This window comes from Ornithorhynchus anatinus, chromosome 13, assembly GCF_004115215.2.
Source record: "Ornithorhynchus anatinus isolate Pmale09 chromosome 13, mOrnAna1.pri.v4, whole genome shotgun sequence".
In the NCBI taxonomy this organism is placed as follows: domain Eukaryota; kingdom Metazoa; phylum Chordata; class Mammalia; order Monotremata; family Ornithorhynchidae; genus Ornithorhynchus; species Ornithorhynchus anatinus.
In genome coordinates this window covers 3239401-3259766 of record NC_041740.1, presented here as the reverse complement: position 1 = coordinate 3259766, position 20366 = coordinate 3239401, and the positions used below count along the sequence as shown (strand labels likewise).

Sequence of the window (20366 nt, the reverse complement as noted above, 5' to 3'; positions counted from 1 at the left end):
ACACAGAACAGTTCTCTGCACACAGTAAGCGCTCAGTAAATACGATCGAAAGAATGAACCGTGAGAGCAACTGGTTCCTGCAAAGTGACGGCTGGGGAGGAGAGGGAGTGGGCCCGGGCCCAGCTCTTTCCTGAGCCCCCTAGCCCCTTTCCTCAACTAATCCCCTCTCTCGGAGGACCCCCTCACTCAACTTCTCCATATCCCCTTCCTTTTCTGTTCACCCAGACACGGATCCCCCAGGGGAGGTGTCGTCAATGGGCCCCGGTGGCCGCGCTGCTAATGGGGGTCCCTGGGGGGAGAGCCCCTCCAGCGGCCCATCCAGCCCCCTGAGCAGCGACGAGGATGAAGAAAGGGGCCCAGGCTCCAGCCCCCTGCGCCTGGTACCCTTCCCCTCCTCCCGCCCCCCGGGAGGCCTGCTGAGCCGAGAACCCGTCACGGACGAAGGCGAGAAGGGCAGTGACACCTGTAACCCCCTGTCAGGTAAAAGGAATTCGGCATTGGCCCAGCGCTCACCATGTGCTTAGCGCTGGGGTAGGTACAAGATTATGGGGTCAGATAGAGGCCCTGTTCCACTTGAGGCGCATAGTCTTTTAACCCCATTTTACGGGTTGTGGGGGGGAGGTCGAAGAGGGTGGGGAGGGGTTCCTAGGGGTCTGGTTTGCCCAGAACCCAGCAGCCCCCAACTCCCAGGCTGGGCCTTGGCCTTCTCACCTTCGCGGCCTCTCGCCCCATCTCTGGCTCCAGGCGCCTTCTCCGGAGTGACCAACATCTTCAGCTTCTGGGGGGAAAGCCGGGGTCGCCAGTACCAGGAGCTGCCCCGCTGCCCGGCCCCGCCCCCGGCCCCCACCCCCGGACTCCTGAACATCCCACTGCCCAGCCCGACCCGCCGGCCCCGCAGCGAGATTGAGGGCCGCCTGGACACCCTGCAGAGGCAGCTCAACAGGTGTGAGCCGGGGAGAGCTGTGAGGGGGCTGGGATGGTGGGAGTGGGAGGGCCAGGATGGTGAGCGGGAGAGGGCCAGGGTTAAGCCAGGGAGGGGGTTGTCTCGTCTACCTGGCCCTGGCTGAGGGGGTGGGCTGGGGTCAGCATCCTCCAGCCTTCCGGAGCGGCTGGCTGGGCCCTCCTTCCCCGCCGGCCCTGGCCGCCTTTGGCTTCCCTTGGCCGGCCCGGGCTGCCCACCTCCCCGGCTCTCAACAGGCTGGAGACGCGGCTGAGCACGGACATGGCGGCCATCCTGCAGCTGCTGCACCGACAGATGAGCCTGGTCCCCCCGGCCTACAGCACGGTGACGCCCCCGGCGCCCGGACCCCCCGCAGCCTCGCCCCCCGGCCCCACTCTCCCCCTGGACTCGCTCTCTCAGGTCGGTCACTGGGGAGGAGGGTCCTGGCTTGACCCTTCCCACCCTTCCCACCCCAGACTCAGGAGGGAGGCTCACGATCCCAGCTCCTCCACTTGTCTGCTGTGTGGCCTTGGGCAAGTCACCTCACTTCTTTGGGCCTCAGTTACCTAATCTGTAAAATAGGCATTGAGACCGGGAGCCCCACGTGGGACAGGGACTGGGTTCAACCCGATTTGCTTGTATCCACCCCAGCGTTTAGTACAGTCCCTGGAACATAGCGTTTATCATGGACAGGGATTGTCACTATTGCTGTAGTATACTTTCCAAAGCGCTTAGTACAGTGCTCTGCATACAGTAAGTGCTTAATAAATACGATCGAAGGAATAAATACGATTGAATGAATACCACAATTATTTTTATTATACACACACTCACACGCTCTCTCTCTCGGACACTGCACTCCCACATATTTATTCAATCGTATTTGTTGAGCGCCCACTGTGTGCAGAGCACTGAACTGAGCACCTGCGAGAGGACAATCCAGCAGTAAACAGGCACATTCCCTGCCCACGAGGAGCTTTCGGCCTACGGTCTAGACACAGAGACAATGCCTGTGTCTGTCGCCTGTCCCCTGTCCCCCTCCCCTGACCCGGCTCTCCCCTCCCCCCGCAGGTTTCCCAGTTCCTGGGGTGCGAGGAGCTCCCCGCTGGGACCCCGGAGCCCCCCCAGGACGGCCCCGCCCGACGCCTCTCCCTGCCTGGCCAGCTGGGGATCCTGACCTCGCAGCCCCTGTACAGACACGGCTCCGACCCGGGCAGTTAGTGGAAAGGCAGCGGTGGCGTGGAAAAACGGCTCAGCGAGGCCTGCCTGCCCCTCGGGGGTCCAGGGCCCACCCTTCTGGGGGGGTGGGGGGAGAGGGAAGCCGTGGTCCCGGCCCCCTGCCCCTCGGATGGCTCCCTTCCCCGCTGGACCCCCGGGGTGGGGGCTGGGAGCTGGAGGACCTGCTGGTGGTGCTGGTGGTGGTGAGGATGCGGGGTGGGGGGACGGCATCGGGTCTGGGGATCCCCCCCCCGGCTGCCCTGGGGGCATTAGCTGGTCTAAATGCCCGGGAAGGGCCCCGGCCCTGGGGCCCGAGGGACCTCAAGGACTTGAAGACTATTCTGCTATTTACTGCTCTTATCGTTAAGGATAATAATTAAGGATCATTATGAATAATTAATGAAGATGCCGATGAATATGAATAATAAATAATTATCCTGAAGAGAGTGCCCCGCAAGCCTCGGGAGATAAGGCTGTGATCTCCTAGCTGTCCCCGGGCAAACCCTGCGTGTGTGTGTATGTATGTATATACAGTTTGTGTGTGTAAGGGTTTTGGGGTGCGCCTGGGAGGGGTGGGGATGTTCCTCCATCCGCCTTCCAGAAAGGGGGGATCCTGTGGGCATACGTTTGACAGACACACATCGCAAGACAAGGTTATGGTGTCCAGGAGGATTCTCAAGAAGGCAGGGGACGGTGGGGAGCAGGGGAAGGTGGGGCCATAGCCCGTGTCCGATCGGGTAGCCAGAATGGCTTGATGTGCCACCCATGGGTGTCAGAAGTGGCTGTGCCAGTTTGGCATGCCATCCATGGACGGCAGGGGTGGGTGGTGCCCTCTGAGGGGAAGAGGGGTGCTGCAGCAGGTCGGGAGGGTGGGAAGGGAATTTCCTGGAGCTCCAGGGATGAGGCTAAGTCAGGTGGATCCCCCAGCGTCCTATTCCAAAGAAGCGGCCCAAAGACAGTCCTTGGTCACCTTTCACCTCTCTGCCCTCCTCACTCTGCAGATTTCACTTTCCAAGCCCAGGTCTCTCTCCGTCACCGTCCTCTTCCTTCAACCCTCACCATCTCCGAGTCCCGTTCCCATCAGGTGACAGTTCCACAGCCCTTTCCCCACCCTGGGCTCCCCCTCTACTGGGGCTGACTTGTGGACCTGGGCTTCCAGGCCAGAACCCCTGCAGATCTCCAGCCCAGTCCCTGGCTGACCCGCCCAGCCTGAAGGATTTGTTGTTCGGTCATTTCACCACCCGCGCTCAGTACAGTGCTCTCCACCCAGTAAGCGCTCAATAAATCCGATCGATCGATGAACCGCTTCCAACGGCAACCTGCAGAACTTGAAGTCCGTTCCCCACTGGCTACCGACTAATATGCTTTGGCTACCAAATCGTTGATCCCCAGAGTTCGTTGGCTTCCCAAACGCAGCTCCTAGCCGGGGGTTTTTCCTGAACGCGGGCATTGGCGAGGAGAAGGCGTTCAGAGACGCGTTCGGGCCATCGGGAGACACCGGCCAGACGCTCGCCCCCATGTTTTCACCGCGATCACGTGCTTGAGAGAAGCTGGGCCCACGAAGATACTTACATGCTTGAGAAGCAGTGTGGCTTCGTGGTTAGAGCCCGGGCCTGGGAGTCAGAAGAACCTGGACTCTACTCCCGGCTCTGCCACTGGTCTACTGTTGGACGCTGGGCAAGTCATTTCACTTCTCTGTGCCTCAGTTACCCCCTCTGTAAAATGGGGATAATGACTGTGAGCCAACCTGATGAGCTTGTATCTACCCAGTACTTAGTACAGCGTCTTGTACATAGTAAGTGCTTAACAGACTACTACAAAAGGGCTGGGACGTCGTATTTGCTTCCCGGTCCACACCCAGGCTGACTCGGAGCCCAACCCTAGTGTTAGAGAGTTAGAGGGGTGGTCCAGCCGCCACCCAGACCCTGCGACTGTAGGCCAAAGGGGAAACGTCACCCCAAGTCAGTTAAGCGTTTAGCACAGTGTTGCTCTTAATAAATACAATTAAATGAATGAATGGTGTCTCCCTTGTGCACACAGCCCAATCAGCAGAGCCCCTCTGGGACACGCCTCAGTGCTTCCCTTGGATAAGGATCTCTTACTATATCCCAACCCGCACATTTCACAGCGTGGCTCAGTGGAAAGAGCACGGGCTTGGAGTCAGAGATCATGGGTTCGAATCCAGCTCTGCCATTTAGCTGTGTGACTGTTGTCAAGTCACTTAACTTCTCTGTGCCTCCATTACCTCATCTGGAAAATGGGGATTAAGACTGAGCCTCACGAGGGACAACCTGATTATCCTGTATTTACCCCAGCGCTTAGAACAGTGCTCTGCACCTAGTAAACGCTTAACAGATACCAACATTATTATATTATTATTTCACTCCTCTGATGCCAGTCCATCCACTGTATCTTTCTCTCATCTATCTCTCTACCGACCTCTCGCCCACATCCTGCCTCTGGCCTGGAACGCCCTTCCTCTTCATATTCAACAAACGATCGCTCTTCCCCAACTCAAAGCCTTATTTAAAGCACATCTCCTCCCAAGAGGCCTTCCCAGAGTAAACCCTCATTTCCTCTTCTCCCTCTCCCTTCTGGATCACTCCTGTACTTGGGATTTGCACCCTCCCTTCACCTCTCCCTCAGCAATATAGCACTAATGTACCTATCCATAATTTTTTTCTATTAGTGGATGTCTCCCCCTCTAGATTTCTAAACTCGTTGAGGACTGGGAGTGTGTCTACCAAGTCATATTGCATTCTTCCAAGCACTGGGTATGGTGTTTGGCATATAAGCGCTCGATAAATTTGATCAACTGGGTAGCCCGGGAAGCCCCTTACTTCACTTCCTCATCAGGACAAAAGGAGACCCCGATTGGATTCCTGCAGGGGCTTAAAGCAGGGCCTCTACCCACTCTCAGAACTCATTCTACTTGCCTCTACTACTCGCTACTTTTCTTCCAACCATCACCTCAAAGCAGACAGTGCTGCCGTGTCTAGCTCTTAAAAAGGGAAGGTGGGATGCTAACCTTTAAATTCCAGGAAATGGGGCAGCTGGAGGTCCTTTAAAATCTCAGAGAGCCCAGCAGCTGGGAAGGGGATAATTACCACAAATAGGGGCTTATCACCGGTGCTAATCACCACCCCTTCCCTGGGGAGGGGGAGTGTATTCATTGAGCACTGTACTAAGTGCTTGGGAGAGTACAGTACGACAACGAACAGACCCATTCCCTGCCCATAACGAATCTTGTTGATTTCTTGGTTGGGCGATGTCTCTGAAGGGGGGAAAGTGTGTTCGATACTTAGGAGACAGCCAGGGGATCAGGCGGAAAGCCAAAATCTCCATGAAATAGAGGGGATTCTTGAATGCAGGCTCTGGGTGTATTTTCTTGTGGGGTGTCACTATTACTGGAGGGAGGGATTCCTCCTCTTCTCCCCAACCCCTTCCCAGCCACCTTTGCTTTAAGAAGAGGAAGCCACAGGGCACAGCCTTAGGTAGGGATAAGGGGGTGGATTAGAGGTGATTTAGGAAACACCAGTGGATCATGGTGGCCCCTTCCCTGATGTCACCCACACCTCCCCTATCCCTCCACCACCCCTCTGACTGGTGGTGTTGCAATGACATCTTCTAGGGTTTTTTGAGGGTGGCCCCCCACTAGATGACCACTCGCCCAGCCCCAGGCTAGCTCGTGGGGGGCATGAGAGACTGATAAAAGGGCAGGTGAGAGGAGGACAGGGCTGAGACACCTAACAATAATAATTATAATGGTACTTGTTAAGTTCTTACTATGTGCCAAGCACTGTTCTAAGTACTGGGGTAGATTCAAGGTACTCAGGTTGGACACAGTCCCTGTCCCCTTTGAGGCTCACACTCTTATCCCCATGTTACAGATGAGGTAACTGAGGCATGGAGAAGTGAAGGGACTTGCCCAAGGCTTCACAGCAGACACGAAGTAATAACAACAATAATAATAATGGTATTTGTTAAGCAACTACTGTGTGCCAGGCACTGTACTAAGCACTGGGGTGGATACAAGCAAGTTGGGTCGGACACAGTCCCTGTTCCAAATGGGGCTCACAGTCTTAGTCCCCATTTTACAGATGAGGGAACTGAGGCCCAGGGCGCTGAAATTACTTGTCCAAGGTCACACAGCGGACAAGTGGCAGAGCCAGGATTAGAACCCATGACCTTCTGACTCCCAGGCCCTCCCTACTCTATCTACTAGGCCATGCTGCTTTTCCATTTCTTTCTGCAGTGGATTTGCTCCCTTCATTCACCCCCGTCCACTCAGCCCCAGAGCACTTATGTCCCTATCTGTAATTCATTTATTTGTATTAATGTCTGTCTCCCTCCTAAACTGTAAGCTTGTTGTGGGCAGGGAACATGTCTGATATATTGTACTCTCCCAAGCATTTAATACAGTGCTCTGCACCCAGTCCGTGCTCAATATATACCATTGATTGATTAATTACTTAGACTGTCTAAGACTGTCTTGTACTCTGTCCAAGTGCTTAGCACAGTAAGCCCTTGATAAATACGATTGAATGAATGAATGATTAACTTGTATCTCCCCCAGTACTTAGAACAGGGCTTGATGCATAAGTGCTTAATTAATACCATAATAATGATGATATTGATAATAATAATAGACAAGATGATTCTGCCTGTTGTGTCTCCCTTGGATGGCACTTACCACCCTCTTAATCATCCACCCTTCTCCCGGTATTATCCTTCTGCCTTCTACTGCCAGATAGAAATCATTAAACAGTCTTGTGGTTCAGACCGTATTTTCACCGACTTGATTGTTATGCTGCGTGGGATGGATCCAGTGCTAAGGCTATTCAGTCTATTTTTTTTTCTCAAATTTTGTCCCACTTTCTAGATACCTTTCCTAAATCTATCCACATCGACGATGTCTGGTTTGTCTGGATGATCCTTAGCTGTCAAGCACGTAGGGCACGTAACAATGTGCCACACAGATCTATTAATGAACAAAGGCTTTTTGGCAGTGATTAAAGAATCTTACACCTACCATCTCCCCCCACAACTATGGGGCCAAGATTCGATCCGGGAAGGGGATTAAATTAAGCCGAGATGACTTGTCCTTTTTAGAAGGCCTTGTAAGTTATTTTAAGGTACCTGGTTGTCTTCTAGGTTTTTTTGCAAATCGTTGTGGAGACGATTTTTTTCCAGTCCGACACGTCCAGAGTCATCCATTTCCCCTTTTGCTGGGGGCGTTCCGCTGGGCCTTTGTGGATTCTTCAAAGTCAGAAGTAGAGGACTTTTGTGTTGCTTCCCTAAATAGACCTAAATAGGGCCTGAAAAACTGTGTCTATTGAATTTAAATAATCCTTCACCGGGCTTTTCTCTATCCTGAATCAGTTTCCCACTCTCAAACCTCTTGACAATATCCATTTTCTACTCCTTCCGAGCTCTGGGGGAAGGACTGAGTTGATAAATGAGAAGCAGCATAGCCTAGTAGAAAGAACACAGGACTGGGAGTTGATGGACCCACGTTCTAATTCCGGATCCATCTTGTGCCAGCTGTGTGACCTTGGGCAAGTCATTTAACTTCTCTAAACCTCAGTTCTCTCAGCTGAGAAATGGGGATTCAATATCTGTTCTCCCTATGTGGGACCTGATTACCTTGCATCTACCCCAGCACTTAGTACAGTGCTTGGCCTATAGTAAGCGCCTAACAAATACCGTTATTATCATTTTATTTCATTACAAATATCGATAATAATTACAACACATCCTCTATTTTAGTGGTCATTTATTTTCAGCTTTCTCCCACTTATAGGAGGGCAGAGTGGGGTTGGGAGAAGCAACATTATTGCTCTCTCTTGGTCCTCAGCTATTTAAATAGTACTTTTCTGCTTTCCTTGAACTTTTTTGCAAGTTGTAAAGTTTTTGCTTGGAGTTTTCCAAGATTTTACCCCTTCGCTATTACCTTCGCGAGGCATCACCTCTAGACTGTAAGCTAAACTGTCAGGTTGCTCCTTGGCTAGATCGAGGTCTGCAAATAGCAAACGTCAGTTCAACAGGGACAGTCTTTGGCAGGGAGATTATATACACTTTGAGGGTCTGCCGTCAGGTCTGCATCAGCCGTTTCACCACACCCACATAGGTAAAATTCACCATCGGCAAGAGAGAAGTTAACGACGGTCACAAGCTTCCTCCCCATCTGGGATGTATTGGCTAAAGAGCTGGTTGTCCTATACGAGATAGATAAATAGTCACGGTGACTCCCTAAATAGACACGGTGCCTCACTCCAGGTACGTGTGGTCTAGAACCCTGACACTGGCTAAATATTTGGTTGAAACACGAGCCGATGTCACATCTGGATACCCAGGTGGGACGACAAAAATGAAATACAGTTGAACGTTACTGAACCGGACTTCATGGGACCAGCGTTTGTTCTGTTAATCAAACGCTCGGGAAACTGAACACTGGTCTGGGGCTGGGGCTGGAGGGAGGGGAATTTTTTCCCATCCCAATCCATGGTTTCCTGACTTTCCCCATCTGACTCCTCTCTCTGTCCCAAATTTGCTGCCCACTCTCTGACTGACCCTATGGAATCAGAAGAAGCAAAAATGAATGGAATCAGGATTTAGATTTGACCTGGACCCTGGGCCTATGGCCTGAATAATAATAGTAATAGTAATCATTGTGATTATAATACGTTATAATTAAGCATGCAATACAGAGCTCTGCACACAGTAAGTGCTCAATAAATGTGATTGATTGATTGACTAATTGATTGTGAAGTGCTCACTCTGCACCAAGCACTGGGACCGATACAAGATAATCAGGTCAGCACAGTCCTTGTCCCACTTGGGATTTACAGTTGAAGGGAAAGGGAGAGCAGGTATTGAATCATAATAGAGCACAGGCCCGGGAGTCAGAAGGTCATGTGTTCTAATCACGCTCTACCACTTGTCTGCCGTGGGACCTTGGGCAGATCACTTTACTTCTCTGTGCCTCAGTTACCTCATCTGTAAAATGTGAATTAAGACTGTGATTCCCAAATGGAACAGGAGACTGTGTTCAATCCAGTTTGCTTGTATCCACCCTAGCACTCAGTACAGTGCCTGGCACATAGTATGCACTTAACAAATACCACAATTATTATTATTAATTTACAGATGAGGAAACTGAGGCACAGAGAAGTTAAGTGACTTACCCAAGTTCATACAGTCGACAACTAGTGGCGGGGGCTACTCCTAAGCTACACCAGAGAAGCAGTATGGCTTAGTGGATAGAGCCTGTGCTAAGCAATGGGTTGGACACAAGCAAGTTGGGTTGGACACAGTCCCTGTTCCACAAGGGGCTCACAGTCTTACTCCCCATTTTATAGCTGAGGGAACTGGGGCACAGAGAAATGAAGTGACTTGCCCAAGGTCACACAGCAAATGGCAGAGCCAGGATAAGAACCCATGACCTTCCGACTCCCCGGCCCAGGCTCTGACCACTACACCATGCTGCTTCCCCTAATCTTCCTCCGTCCCTCTTCCCCTCAGCCCATCTGTGCCTCTGTACCCAGGAGGCGGCATCAATTCCATCCCCCCCTCTAGAATGTAAGCTCGTTGTGGGCAGGGAACGGGTCTATTTATTGTTGTATAGTACTTTCCCAAGGGCTCAGTACAGTGCTCTGTACACAATAAGTGCTCCACAAATACGATTGAATGAATGAGTGAATGAATGACTCCTTCGACTAGTCACTCAAGTAGCCCTAGGGCCAGTCAGGGAGAGATTTTAATGAAGAGCAGAAAGACTTCTCCATGAGTGACCACTTTAGCTGCTCTACAGTGCTCCCTCTCTCCTACCCATCTCCCCCTAGAGATAACCAACACTGCCAGGTGCCATCAAAGACTTTATTGAGACCCTTCTGGATTGTGGATTAAGAAGCCACTGTGTGAAGAATAACGAAGTGTTTAAAAGGAATGGGGCGTAGGTGCTTGTTTTATGGTATTTGTTAAGCATTTACTAGGTGTCAAACACTCTTCTAAGCAGTGGGGCGGGTAGAAGTCAATTAGGTCAGACACAATCCCTGTCTCGCATGGGGATCACAGTCCTCATTTGGAGGGAGAGTAGGTATTGAATCTCCATTTTACAGCGGAGGCATTTCTCTGAGCCACAGAGAAGTTAAATGAGAAGCAGCGTGGCTTAATGGATAGAGCCTGGACCCGGGAATCTGAAGGACCTGGGTTCTAATCCTGACTCTGCCACATATCTGCTGGGTGATCTTGGGCAAGTCACTTAGTGGCTCTGGGTCTCAGTTACCTCACCTGTAAAATGGGGTTTAAGACTTTGAGCCCCAATTGGGACAGGGACTATGTCCACCCAGATTAACTTGAATGTACCCCAGAGATCAGAACGGTGCTTGGCACACAGTAAGCGTCTAACAAGTACCATAATTATTATTATTGCCCAAGGTCACATAGCAAGCAATTGGTAGAGCATTTGGCAGAGTCGAGATTAGAACCCTGGTCCTCGGCTTTCCAAGCCCGGGCTCCATCCACTAGGCCACACCACTTCTCCAAGTGGAGAAGCTGGGCCGGGGCCATCACACGGGGAGGTAGGTGCCATCATAACTGAACGGGGCGGTCGGCCCACAGGTCCCAACTACATCCGGGGTCCAGCGCTGGATGAAGGGGGGGCCGCTGGGCTGGGGCCTCACGATCACGGCGTCTCGGGAGGCCAAGGACGGGTCCTCGGGGAAGAAGTTGAAGGGGCGGAGCAGGAAACCCACTGAGTTTCCCGGCGTGGCCGTGTTGGGGACTTCCTCGGAGTGGGGGACGTGCAGGAAGCCCACCGTCACCCAGGCCACCAGGTCCTGTGGAGAAGCGAGAGGGGATGACACATCATAATCATAATAATAATAATTACGGTATTTATTAAGCGCTTACTATGTGCCAAGCACTGTTCGAAGCACTGGAGTAGATACGACGTAATCAGGTTGGACACAGACCCTGTTCCACAAGAGGCTCAGGGTCTTGATCCCCATTTTACAGATGAAGGAACTGAGGCCCAGTAGAAGTGAAGTGATTTGCCCAAGGTCACCCAGCGGACAAGTGGTAGAGGCGAGATCAGAACCCATGACCTCTCCCAGGCCCCGGGCTCTGTCCACTAGGCCACGATGCTCCTCCAAGGCTAATAGGGGAAGCTTCCTCCTCCTGGCCCGGGGCTCCAACGCCCATACCTTGTTCTCGATGTTCTCGTCGTTGCTTAGGAAATCCTCGAAGACCCTGGGTGGATGCCAGGGGTCATTCTGGTTGAAAATGCTGCTACTCCGGAGCTCCGACTCCTGGTACGTGGTTACGGCCAACTGATACCTGCAGGGAGGCAGGGGATGCAACCCTCTGGGGAAGCCGGAGCGAAGGGGACGGGGGCCCAGAGAGTCCGGGAAATCGTCTAGAGGAGAGGTGTGAGGAATGGGCACGGTGTTCAGTGGCCACGCCCTCAATTCTGTCTCCCAGGAGACACGTTTTGGGGGGCAGAAGGAGGGAGAACAGGGCTGCCTCATGTTGCCAGCGGGGCCCCGGCCAGAGCCTCCCCAGGCCTGGGACTCCCCACCACCCTCCAACCCCCACCAACATGCACCTGGCCCAAGTGATGCCCTGCTCCTCCTTCCAGTTGCCAGGCCACAGCGGGGTAGCGACGGAGGTGAGCTGCAGGCGGTAGCTGCGGGGGTGGCCCCAGCGGTTTTTCTCTTGGTTGGTGAAGAGCAGTAGGCCGGGGGACTGGACGGTGGTAGGGATGGCGGCCTGGCGTTCAGTGCTGTATTTCATCCGCTCCAGGGTTGGCTGCAGCACTTGATGCCCCGGGCTCCAGGGGTTGGCGATCTTCTCCAGCTTCCGCTCCAGCGTCTCGAAGCTGTTCTGGGTGCCTGAAGCGGGCGGGTGGGGAGCATGGTTCAGGACGGATTGAGGGAGTGACCCTCGCGGGCAACCCCTGCCCTCCCGCTGTGAGCCCCCTTCCACGCTGCCCTCTCACCTCCCGTAGCATCTCCTGAAATTCTGCCCTACAGGGTTAGGAGGAGGAGATACTGCCTCGTTGTTCTCACCCATCCTCTGCAACACTGAGAAGCAGCTTGGCCCAGCTTTTGTTTTGGTTTTGTCTTCGTGGTATTTGTAAAGCTCTTGCTAGGTGCCAGGCACTGTTCTAAGCTCTGGGGTAGATATCAGGTACTCAGGTCGGACAGAGTCCACGTCCCATAATGGGGCTCACCGTCTCAATTCCCGTTTTACAGACGAGGGGACTGAGACACAGACAAGTGAAGTGACTTGCCCAAGGTCACCCAGCAGACAAGTGGCAGAGCCGGGATTAGAACCAAGGGGCTTCTGAATCCCAGATCCGTGCTCTAACCACTGAGCCCTAGCAGTTAAAGGGTCTGGGAGTCGGAGGATCTGGTTTTTAATCCCGGCTCTGCCATTCATCTGCTGCGTGACCATGGGCAAGTCACTTCACTTCTCTGGGCCTCGGTTCTCTCATCTGCAAAATGAATGTTGAGACCGTGAACCCCATGCGGGCATGGACTGTGTCCAAACAGATTTAGCGTCTATCTACCCTAGTCCTTATTACAGTGCCCGGCACGTAGTAAGCACTTAACAAATACCATTTAAAAAGCAAAACAATTCTGTAGCGAACATCCTTAGAGGGTCCCCGTTGCATTTCCCTCTAGAAAATTCATCCAGGCCCCCTCCCGGACCAACGGATCCCCCGTGTCACCCCCCACCAAGCCCCACCTGCCACGTCCAGGTCGACGCGGTAATGCACCAGGTGGGTGTGCACGTTGCCCAGGAGGTGGGTGTGGAGGCGAGTGCCATAACGCAGCCCGTCCGGCATGTAAAAAGTGCTGTAGATGTAGCCGGTGGCCTGCATCTTGGCCTCCATCACCCCGTTGTGGTGGAAGACGAAGTCCCAGATATAGTCGTAGCTGTAGACGGTGGTGATCGTACGGACCACCAGGGCCTGGCCCTCCAGCCCCGCATAGAATTTGTAGCCCCCTCTGAAGTTGGAGTCGAAGTGGCGCCGCAGGGGAACCCCGGTGGGCATCTCGAAGATGCAGAGGGCACATCGGTAGAGGACGGGGGCGTCGGCGTCGTAGTAGTGGTGGGCGTCCAGGAATGTGGCCCTCTCGGGACAGTCGATGCCGGGGGCCAGCTCGAACGTGGAGCTGCCCATCCCGTATCCCGAGTCCATGAAGTTGCTCTGCATGCCCGCGGGCGTGTGCCCACCGTACAACGACGCCGACTCCTGCACGCTCACCTCGTAGGCCACTCGCTCCCCACCGAAGCGCAGGTCCAGCAGCTGTAGGCCGATGGACGAGCGTAGACGGAAGGCGAAACTCCAGCCCCCGTAGACCACGGCGTTGCCCTCCACCCGGTAGCGGTGGCCCTGGGGCTCGATCAGCCGGGGGCCCTTCACGAGGGTGGAGTTGGGGAAGGAGCCGCGGGGCCGGTAGGAGGAGAAGAGGGGCCGCTCCTCGGTGTCCCCATCGCCCTCGAGGGGCAACTCCTCCAACTTCAACGCGCTCGCCGGCTCGGTCGCGTACCACCGCGCTAGATCCTGGGGACTGGAGAAATACTGTCCCTGGAACCACACCTGCTCCACTCGCCACGACTCGGGGTCGGAGTCCTTGTGATTGAGCTGCAGCTCCAGCCCGATGGGGTGCAGGTAAAGCCCCTCCACCAACCTCTGCACGATGAACCAGGTGCGCCGCTGGCCAGATTCGACGCCCCGCGGCCCCACGTCGGACAGGACCAGGCAGCGGTCCGTGCAGTTGTGGAACCAGAAGCCGGTGGTCTCCACCAGGAGCCTGTAGAGGGGCTCGGTGGCCTTTTTCATCACCTTGTCCATGAACATGTGCTCCACCGCCGACACGGGACGCGAGGTCCATGTCGGGATGTGAGCGGGCTGGACCGGGACCACCTGCTTCAGGTAGGAGGGCCTGGGCAGGGGGCCCACCGTATACTCAGAGATTCGGGGAGGCTTCCGGGCTCCGAAGAAGATGATGACTCGAGCCTCCCTGGTCGGGAGCGACCCGTTCTTGTCCAGGAAGTTCAACACCTCGTCCTTTCTGGGCAGCCGTGTCTCGATGAGGAACACCGAGTTCTTAGCCATCGTGGTCTCGTTGGCCGGCTTCAGGTCCAGCTTCTTCTTGGACCACAGGTAGTTGCGTACGGCCACCATCTCGGCAGGGTTCAGGTCTGCGAAGACCGCGGCTCTGTCTCGCGGCCGCTTGACGTCCACCCCTCCGGTCCTTCCAATCAGGACCGCCACCATTAGCAGCTGCCACACTGCCCAGTCTACTGCCAGGGTCTTCCATCCCATCTCTCCGGTCCCTGGAGGGGAAGAGGGAATTGTTTTTGGCTGGGCTCTCCCTCTTCTGTGGCAGACTTCTGCCACTGAACGAGGTTGGGGGATCTTTCAATTTTTTTCTTTTTATGTTATTTTGGCCCAGTGGATAGAGCGTGGGCCTGGGATGCAGAAGGTCATGGGTTCTAATCCCTGCTCCTCCACTTGTCTGTTGTGTGACCCTGGGTGAGTCACTTCACTTCTCTGGGCCTCAGTTCCCTCATCAGAAAAATGGGGATTAAGACTGTGTGCCCTGTGTGGGACAGAGACTGTGTCCAACCCAATTATCTTTAATCTACCCCAGCACATTTAGAACAGTGCCTGGCACAGAGGTCCATGACGGGACGTGAGAGGGCTCGATCGGGACCACCTCCTTCAGATAGGAGGCCGTGGGCAGGGGGCCCACAGATTTGTTAAAGTGCTTAACAAATACCATAATAATAATAATAACAATACTATGTAGACATGGTAAGTGCTTAATAATAATAATAATAATGATGTTGGTATTTGTTAAGCGCTTACTATGTGCAAAGCACTGTTCTAAGCGCTGGGGTAGATACAGGGTCATCAGGTTGTCCCACATGAGGCTCACAGTCTTCATCCCCATTTTACAGATGAGGTAACTGAGGCACAGAGAAGTTAAGCGACTTGCCCACAGTCACACAGCTGACAAGTGGCAGAGCTGGGATTCGAACTCATGACCTCTGACTCCCAGGCCCGGGCTCTTTCCACTGAGCCACGCTGCTTCAAAATGCCACAGTCATCACTATTATTATTATTATTGTTATGTCAGGCACTATACTACATCTGGACGTGGCAGGTGGGGACCTGTGTGGGTGGTATTCAACGTGGCAGTGTCCGTGGATATCTGTGGGGCTGAGGATAATCATAATAATGATTGTGATAATAATTAAGAGCTTACTATGTGCCAGGCACTGTTCAAAACTTTGGAGTAGATACGAGATAATCGGTTTGAGCACGGTCCCTGTCCCACACGGGGCTCACAGTCTTAATCTCCATTTTACAGATGTGGTAACTGAGGCACAGATGAGGTCCCACGGCAGACGAATGAGAACCCGGGACCTTCTGACTCCCCGGCTTGTGCTCAGCCCATTAGGCCAGGCTGCTTCTCGGGTGGGGTTGTGGCTTGTATCCTCCATCTGACTGGCTGGTCTACCTCTCTGAAGCCCCTCAAACCTCAGGGCTGACCCTGACTCAGCCTGCGCTCCCCCAAATCCCCCTCCCCCGATACATGCTACGACCACTTGGCTGGTTTCGAAGAAGCTGGTGGAGATTGGGGTGCAGTCATGAACTTCAGGAATCGTGCCAGCCGGTCCCGGGCACACGATAACCCGGTCGGCAAATCTCCATTGTCCACGGCTGAGAGAGAAGGGAGTTAGTTCTGTTTTGGAGTTGGCAGCCCCCCACCACTCCCTCACTCACCTTTTCCTCCGCAACAATCTGGTAGGAAATTGCCTCTCTGGGGTCACAAAGGGAAGCCAATGGGTTGTATGGAAAATGCCCTGCTTAACCTCTCCAACCCACCCCGACCAAACCCCAGGTAGACTGAGAGAGAGATATTGCTGGGGAGGTCTGGGGTTGGCCCAGTTGATAGGAGGGATGCACCCCCTATCCAAATCCCTCCCCTGGGTGTGGGGGGCTGGAGAACCAGCTAGTACCTGTGTTGGGCTTCAGTTCCTGGACTCTTCACTCTCGCTTTCTGCTTCTGAGTTCTCTCCCCACTGGTCCTGTCCAGGTATATAACCCTGCTGATCCCTCCCAATTCCTCTTTGGGGTGGAGAGGGGAGGTGGCTTGGACAAGGAGGGGTGGAGCAGAACCAGGCTGGTAGGGAAGTCACAAAAAAGGGGAAACACCCCCCATTGTCACCCACCTAACGGGTGTCATTTCTGCCCTCTCTCCCAGCCTTCCTCGGGGTGTTTTCAAGACCCAGAATCCCAGCTCGGTCAGTCAGTCAGTCAATCGTATTTACTGAGCCCTTGCAGGGTGCAGAGCACTGTACTAAGCACTTGGGTGAGTGCAGTAGAACAAGAAATAAACACACTCCCTGCCTAAAATGAGTTTACAGTTTATGAACCCATTTGTAGATTGATCGGGGACTGGGACATTAATAGATGATGAATAATACTGGGATGTTAAAGAGATCTGGGCATAGCAGCAGATCTTTGGGCTGGCGCTAAAGGGTCAGAATGCATTCTTTCCCTGGGGGGCCTTGAAGGGGTTGGCATGTGACTAGCAGGGCCAGTCTGAAACTAACACGATGTGACCTGCTTCCAGCTGCCATTTTGGCCAAATCCACTGAACTGGTGAGGGCAGGACTGAGTGATCGTGACCTTGAGCCACCGGGAGCGGGGCTGGCTAGGCCGGGGAAGGAGCTCGAGTCTGAGAGAAGCAGCACTGGAGCAGGCTCTGTTGGAGGTTCGAGGTCAGGATTGGAGGACCACTGTCTAGACTGTAAATTCCCCTAGATTATAAACTTCTTATAGGCAGGGAACGGGTCTACCAACTCTGTTATATTGCTCTCTTCTAAGCCCTTTTTTTATTAATGGCATTTGTTAAGCCCTTCCTATGAACCAGGCACTATACTAAGCACTTACTATGTTCCGGGCTCTGTACTAAGCGCTGGGGTGGGTACAAGCTAATCAGATTGGACACAGCCCATGTCCCCACATCACAGACTTAATCCCCATTATACAGACAAGGTAACTGAGACACAGAGAAGTAAAATGACTTGCCCAAGGTCCCACAACAGATGAGAGGAGGAGCTAGGATTAGATACTGGGTTTTTCTCACTTCCAGGCCAGCGCTCTATCCACTAAATCATACCGCTTCTCGGTACAGTGCTCTGCACACAGTAACTGCTCAATTAATGTGATTGATTTTTTGACTGATTGACCGTGGATGCAGAGGGGAGAATGAGGTAGCCAGAAGCCGTGTTGTGGGATGGGAGGGTGGCGGAATTCAGGAGAGGAATCAGAAGGCAGAAACGACCGAGAGGCCGTCAACAGGAACTCTGAAGTCCCGGAGACCTTAAGATGCAAGAGGTGATGCGGGGAAGAGGAAAGAAAGGTTTCCTTGAAATGGGAAAACGAGTCTGGGGGCTGGTAAATGTAGGCCTGAGGATGACTCTACCCACAGCTGCCTTGAATCTGCTCCTCTGGCGTTCTGGGGGTGCTGATTGTCATGCCCTGATTGGGGGAGGGGATGCAGATGGGGGTAGTCCTTGAACTAGAACCTGTGAATAATTAGGTGGATCCCTAGGGTCGCTTTTAGGGTTTTGGTTGCCCCAGTGCATCAAGGAAAGCTCCCAGCTGCCCCCACCAAGGATGTACTTCCCTCTGGGGGCCGGGGTTTCTTCAGACCTCTGTGACCATACTGGTTTCTCAGATGCATGAGAAGCAGCATGGTGTAGGGGATAGAGCATGGGCCTGGGAATCAGAAGGTCATGACTTCTAATCCCAGCCCCCACTTGTCTGGTGTTGTGACCTTGGGCAAATCACTTCACTTCTCTCTGCCTCAGTTACCTCATCTATAAAGTGGGAACTGAGACTATGAGCCCCACGTGAGACTGGGTCCAACCCCCTATGCTTGTATTCACCCCTGCGCCTTTGTACAGTGCCTGATACATAGTAAGCACTTAAATATCACAATTGTTATTATTATGGTCCGAGGTGCAGGGCTAGGTCCACACTCCTTCAGGTAGCTTAGTTCAGGTTGAGACAGTTTGCTAGATGTCAGTGATGGCTGCTGGGGCAACCATTTTAATAATAATAATAATGTTGGTATTTGTTAAACACTTACTATGTGCAGAGCACTGTTCTAAGTGCTGGGGGAGATACAGGGTAATCAGGTTGTCCCACGTGAGGCTCACACTTAATCCTCATTTTACAGATGAGGTAACTGAGGCACCGAGAAGTTAAGTGACTTGCCCACAGTCACACAGCTGCCAAAGGCAGAGCTGGGATTCGAACCCATGACCTCTGACTCCCAAGCCCGGGCTCTTTCCACTAAGCCATGCTTCTTCTCACCTGCTTTTCTCAGGTTCTTCTCACCACGAGCCTTTTCCTCCCTCCATGGCCCATTCGCTTGCTGCCAGAAAGTGGGCACCTTTGCATCGAACAGAAACTCCTTACCATCGGTTTAGCAATCAGCTCGCCCCATCCTAACTCACCTCACTGATCTCCTACGAGAGCCCGGCCTGCACGCTTCGCTCCTCTAGTGCCAGCTCACTTGCTGTGCCCTGATCCCATCTATCTTGTCGCCAACCCCTTTCCCATATCCTCCCCTTAACTTGAAAGTCCCTCCCGCTCCACAGACACCAGACCACCACTCTCCCCACCTTTCAAGCATTACCAAGGTCACATCTCTGTCTCTATCGGTTGCCAAATTGTTCATTCCAAGCGCTTAGTACAGTGCTCTGCACATAGTAAGCACTCAATAAATATTATTGAAGGAATGAATCTCCTCCTAAAGGCCTTCCCCTGATTAAACCTTCTTCTTCAGCTCCTTCTCTCTTCTTCATCATCTAGGCACTTGAATCTGTGACCTTTGGGCATCTGATATTCATCCCACCCTCAACCCCACAGCGGTTACGTACATATCTTTAAATCATAAAGTATAAATTATCTTGATCTCTGTCTTTCCTCTAGACTACAAGCTCACTGGGCAGAGAATGTGCCAGCTGACTGTGGTATTATACTCCCTTCACTTCTCTGGACCTCAGTCACCTCATCTGTGGAATAGGGATTGAGATTGTGAGCCCCACATGGGACAGGGACTGTGTCCAACCTGCTTTGCTTGATTCCAGCCCAGCGCTCAGTACAGTGCCTGGCAGGTAATAGGCTTTTAACAAATGCCGTAATTATTATTAGTAGTAGTAGTACTCACCCAAGAGCTTAGTTCAGTGCTCTCCACATAGTAAGTGTTCAATTAATACCATTGATTGAGGAGGACCTGATGGGTGATGGATGCGCGTAAACACATACACACACCAGAAGGTCCTGGTTCTGGGCTCTGCCAAACCTGATAGGTGCCACCGACGAGAGCTATCCATTCCGCAAGTGGTGGACAGGTGATCGGAGAGTCGGAGATGGGAGCGGGAGCCTGGTGCGAAAATCTGTCTACTCACCTCGGCGCTAGCGAAAAAAAGGTCAGGGGAAGTGGAGCGGAAGAGAAAAGGGGGCTGTGACCCCGGCAACCAAAACGAACCAAGACAGACACTCATGTAGTAGTGAGAATTCTTTCCCAACTAACTGACAGCGACCCACTTTGCCCAGAAAATTATGAAGTTGAAATGTGCCTTGGTAGTCGGAATAGAAGGAGAAGTGGAAAGAGCCAGGGCCCAGGAGTTAGAGGACCTGGGCTCTAATCCCAGCTCTGCCACTTACTTGCTGTGTGACTTTTGGCAATTCACTTAGCTTTTTTGGGCCTCGGTTTCCTCATCTGTAAAATGGAGATAGAGTGCTTGTTCTCCCTCCTATTTAGACTGTGAGCCCCATGTGGATAGGGACTTTTTCTGACCCGATTACCTTATATCTACCCCAGCTCTTAGGAGAGCGCTTACACTTAGTAAGTGCTTAAAATATATCATAAGTGTTGTTAAAAATTATTCTTCACCCTCATAAGGATGACATATTTTGAGAAAAAAACTGGGAAAGAGAATAACTAAAAGAGACCTTTAAATGTTACAAGGCACATATCCTTATCGTCCAATTAACGACCAGCGACAGTCTCACCCCAAACGGTGAAATAGACAACATTACCCTCCCTAAAAAAAATACAAAAGTAAGGATTAAGGTTAGATGAATGAACCAGACAATTAGATA

General features: G+C 52.8%; 2 protein-coding genes across 5 annotated transcripts in view; one reads left to right on the top strand and one right to left on the bottom strand.

Annotated features, from left to right (window-relative positions):
- Positions 1-2615, top strand: part of KCNH2 (potassium voltage-gated channel subfamily H member 2) — a 38199-nt gene extending 35584 nt beyond the window's left edge. For all 3 annotated transcript variants that reach the window (XM_029077787.2, XM_029077788.2, XM_039913986.1), the window contains 4 exons: positions 226-480; positions 745-943; positions 1198-1360; positions 2012-2615. In XM_029077787.2, the coding sequence (XP_028933620.1) occupies positions 226-480; positions 745-943; positions 1198-1360; positions 2012-2161 (767 nt within the window). In that variant the 3' untranslated portion in view covers positions 2162-2615. The remainder of the gene's footprint in view (positions 1-225; positions 481-744; positions 944-1197; positions 1361-2011) is intronic.
- Positions 2616-10721: 8106 nt separating this feature from the next.
- LOC100092837 (amiloride-sensitive amine oxidase [copper-containing]) lies at positions 10722-14488 on the bottom strand. 2 transcript variants are annotated; one of them, XM_039913990.1, is made up of 4 exons: positions 12911-14488; positions 11760-12051; positions 11365-11524; positions 10722-10998 (listed from the first exon to the last, which is right to left on the bottom strand). In XM_039913990.1, exons 1-4 carry the CDS (start codon positions 14448-14450, stop codon positions 10729-10731), a joined length of 2262 nt encoding a protein of 753 aa, XP_039769924.1. In that variant the 5' UTR covers positions 14451-14488; the 3' UTR covers positions 10722-10728. The 2 variants fall into 2 exon arrangements, with proteins under 2 accessions (XP_039769924.1, XP_028933189.2); XM_029077356.2 differs by having other exon boundaries at positions 11365-11497; positions 11766-12051.
- Between the last annotated feature and the right edge of the window lie 5878 nt (positions 14489-20366).

Bases quoted from the DNA above. Each gene is read 5' to 3' on its own strand.
- LOC100092837 (XM_039913990.1), bottom strand. From the start codon at position 14,450: ATGGTGGCGGTCCTGATTGGAAGGACCGGAGGGGTGGACGTCAAGCGG. The intron at 11,525-11,759 runs GTTGGTGGGGGT...CGGCTTCCCCAG, and splicing joins ATCACTTGGGCCAGGTGCAT to AGGGTTGCATCCCCTGCCTC. The intron at 10,999-11,364 runs GTATGGGCGTTG...GCTTCTCCACAG, and splicing joins ACGAGAACATCGAGAACAAG to GACCTGGTGGCCTGGGTGAC.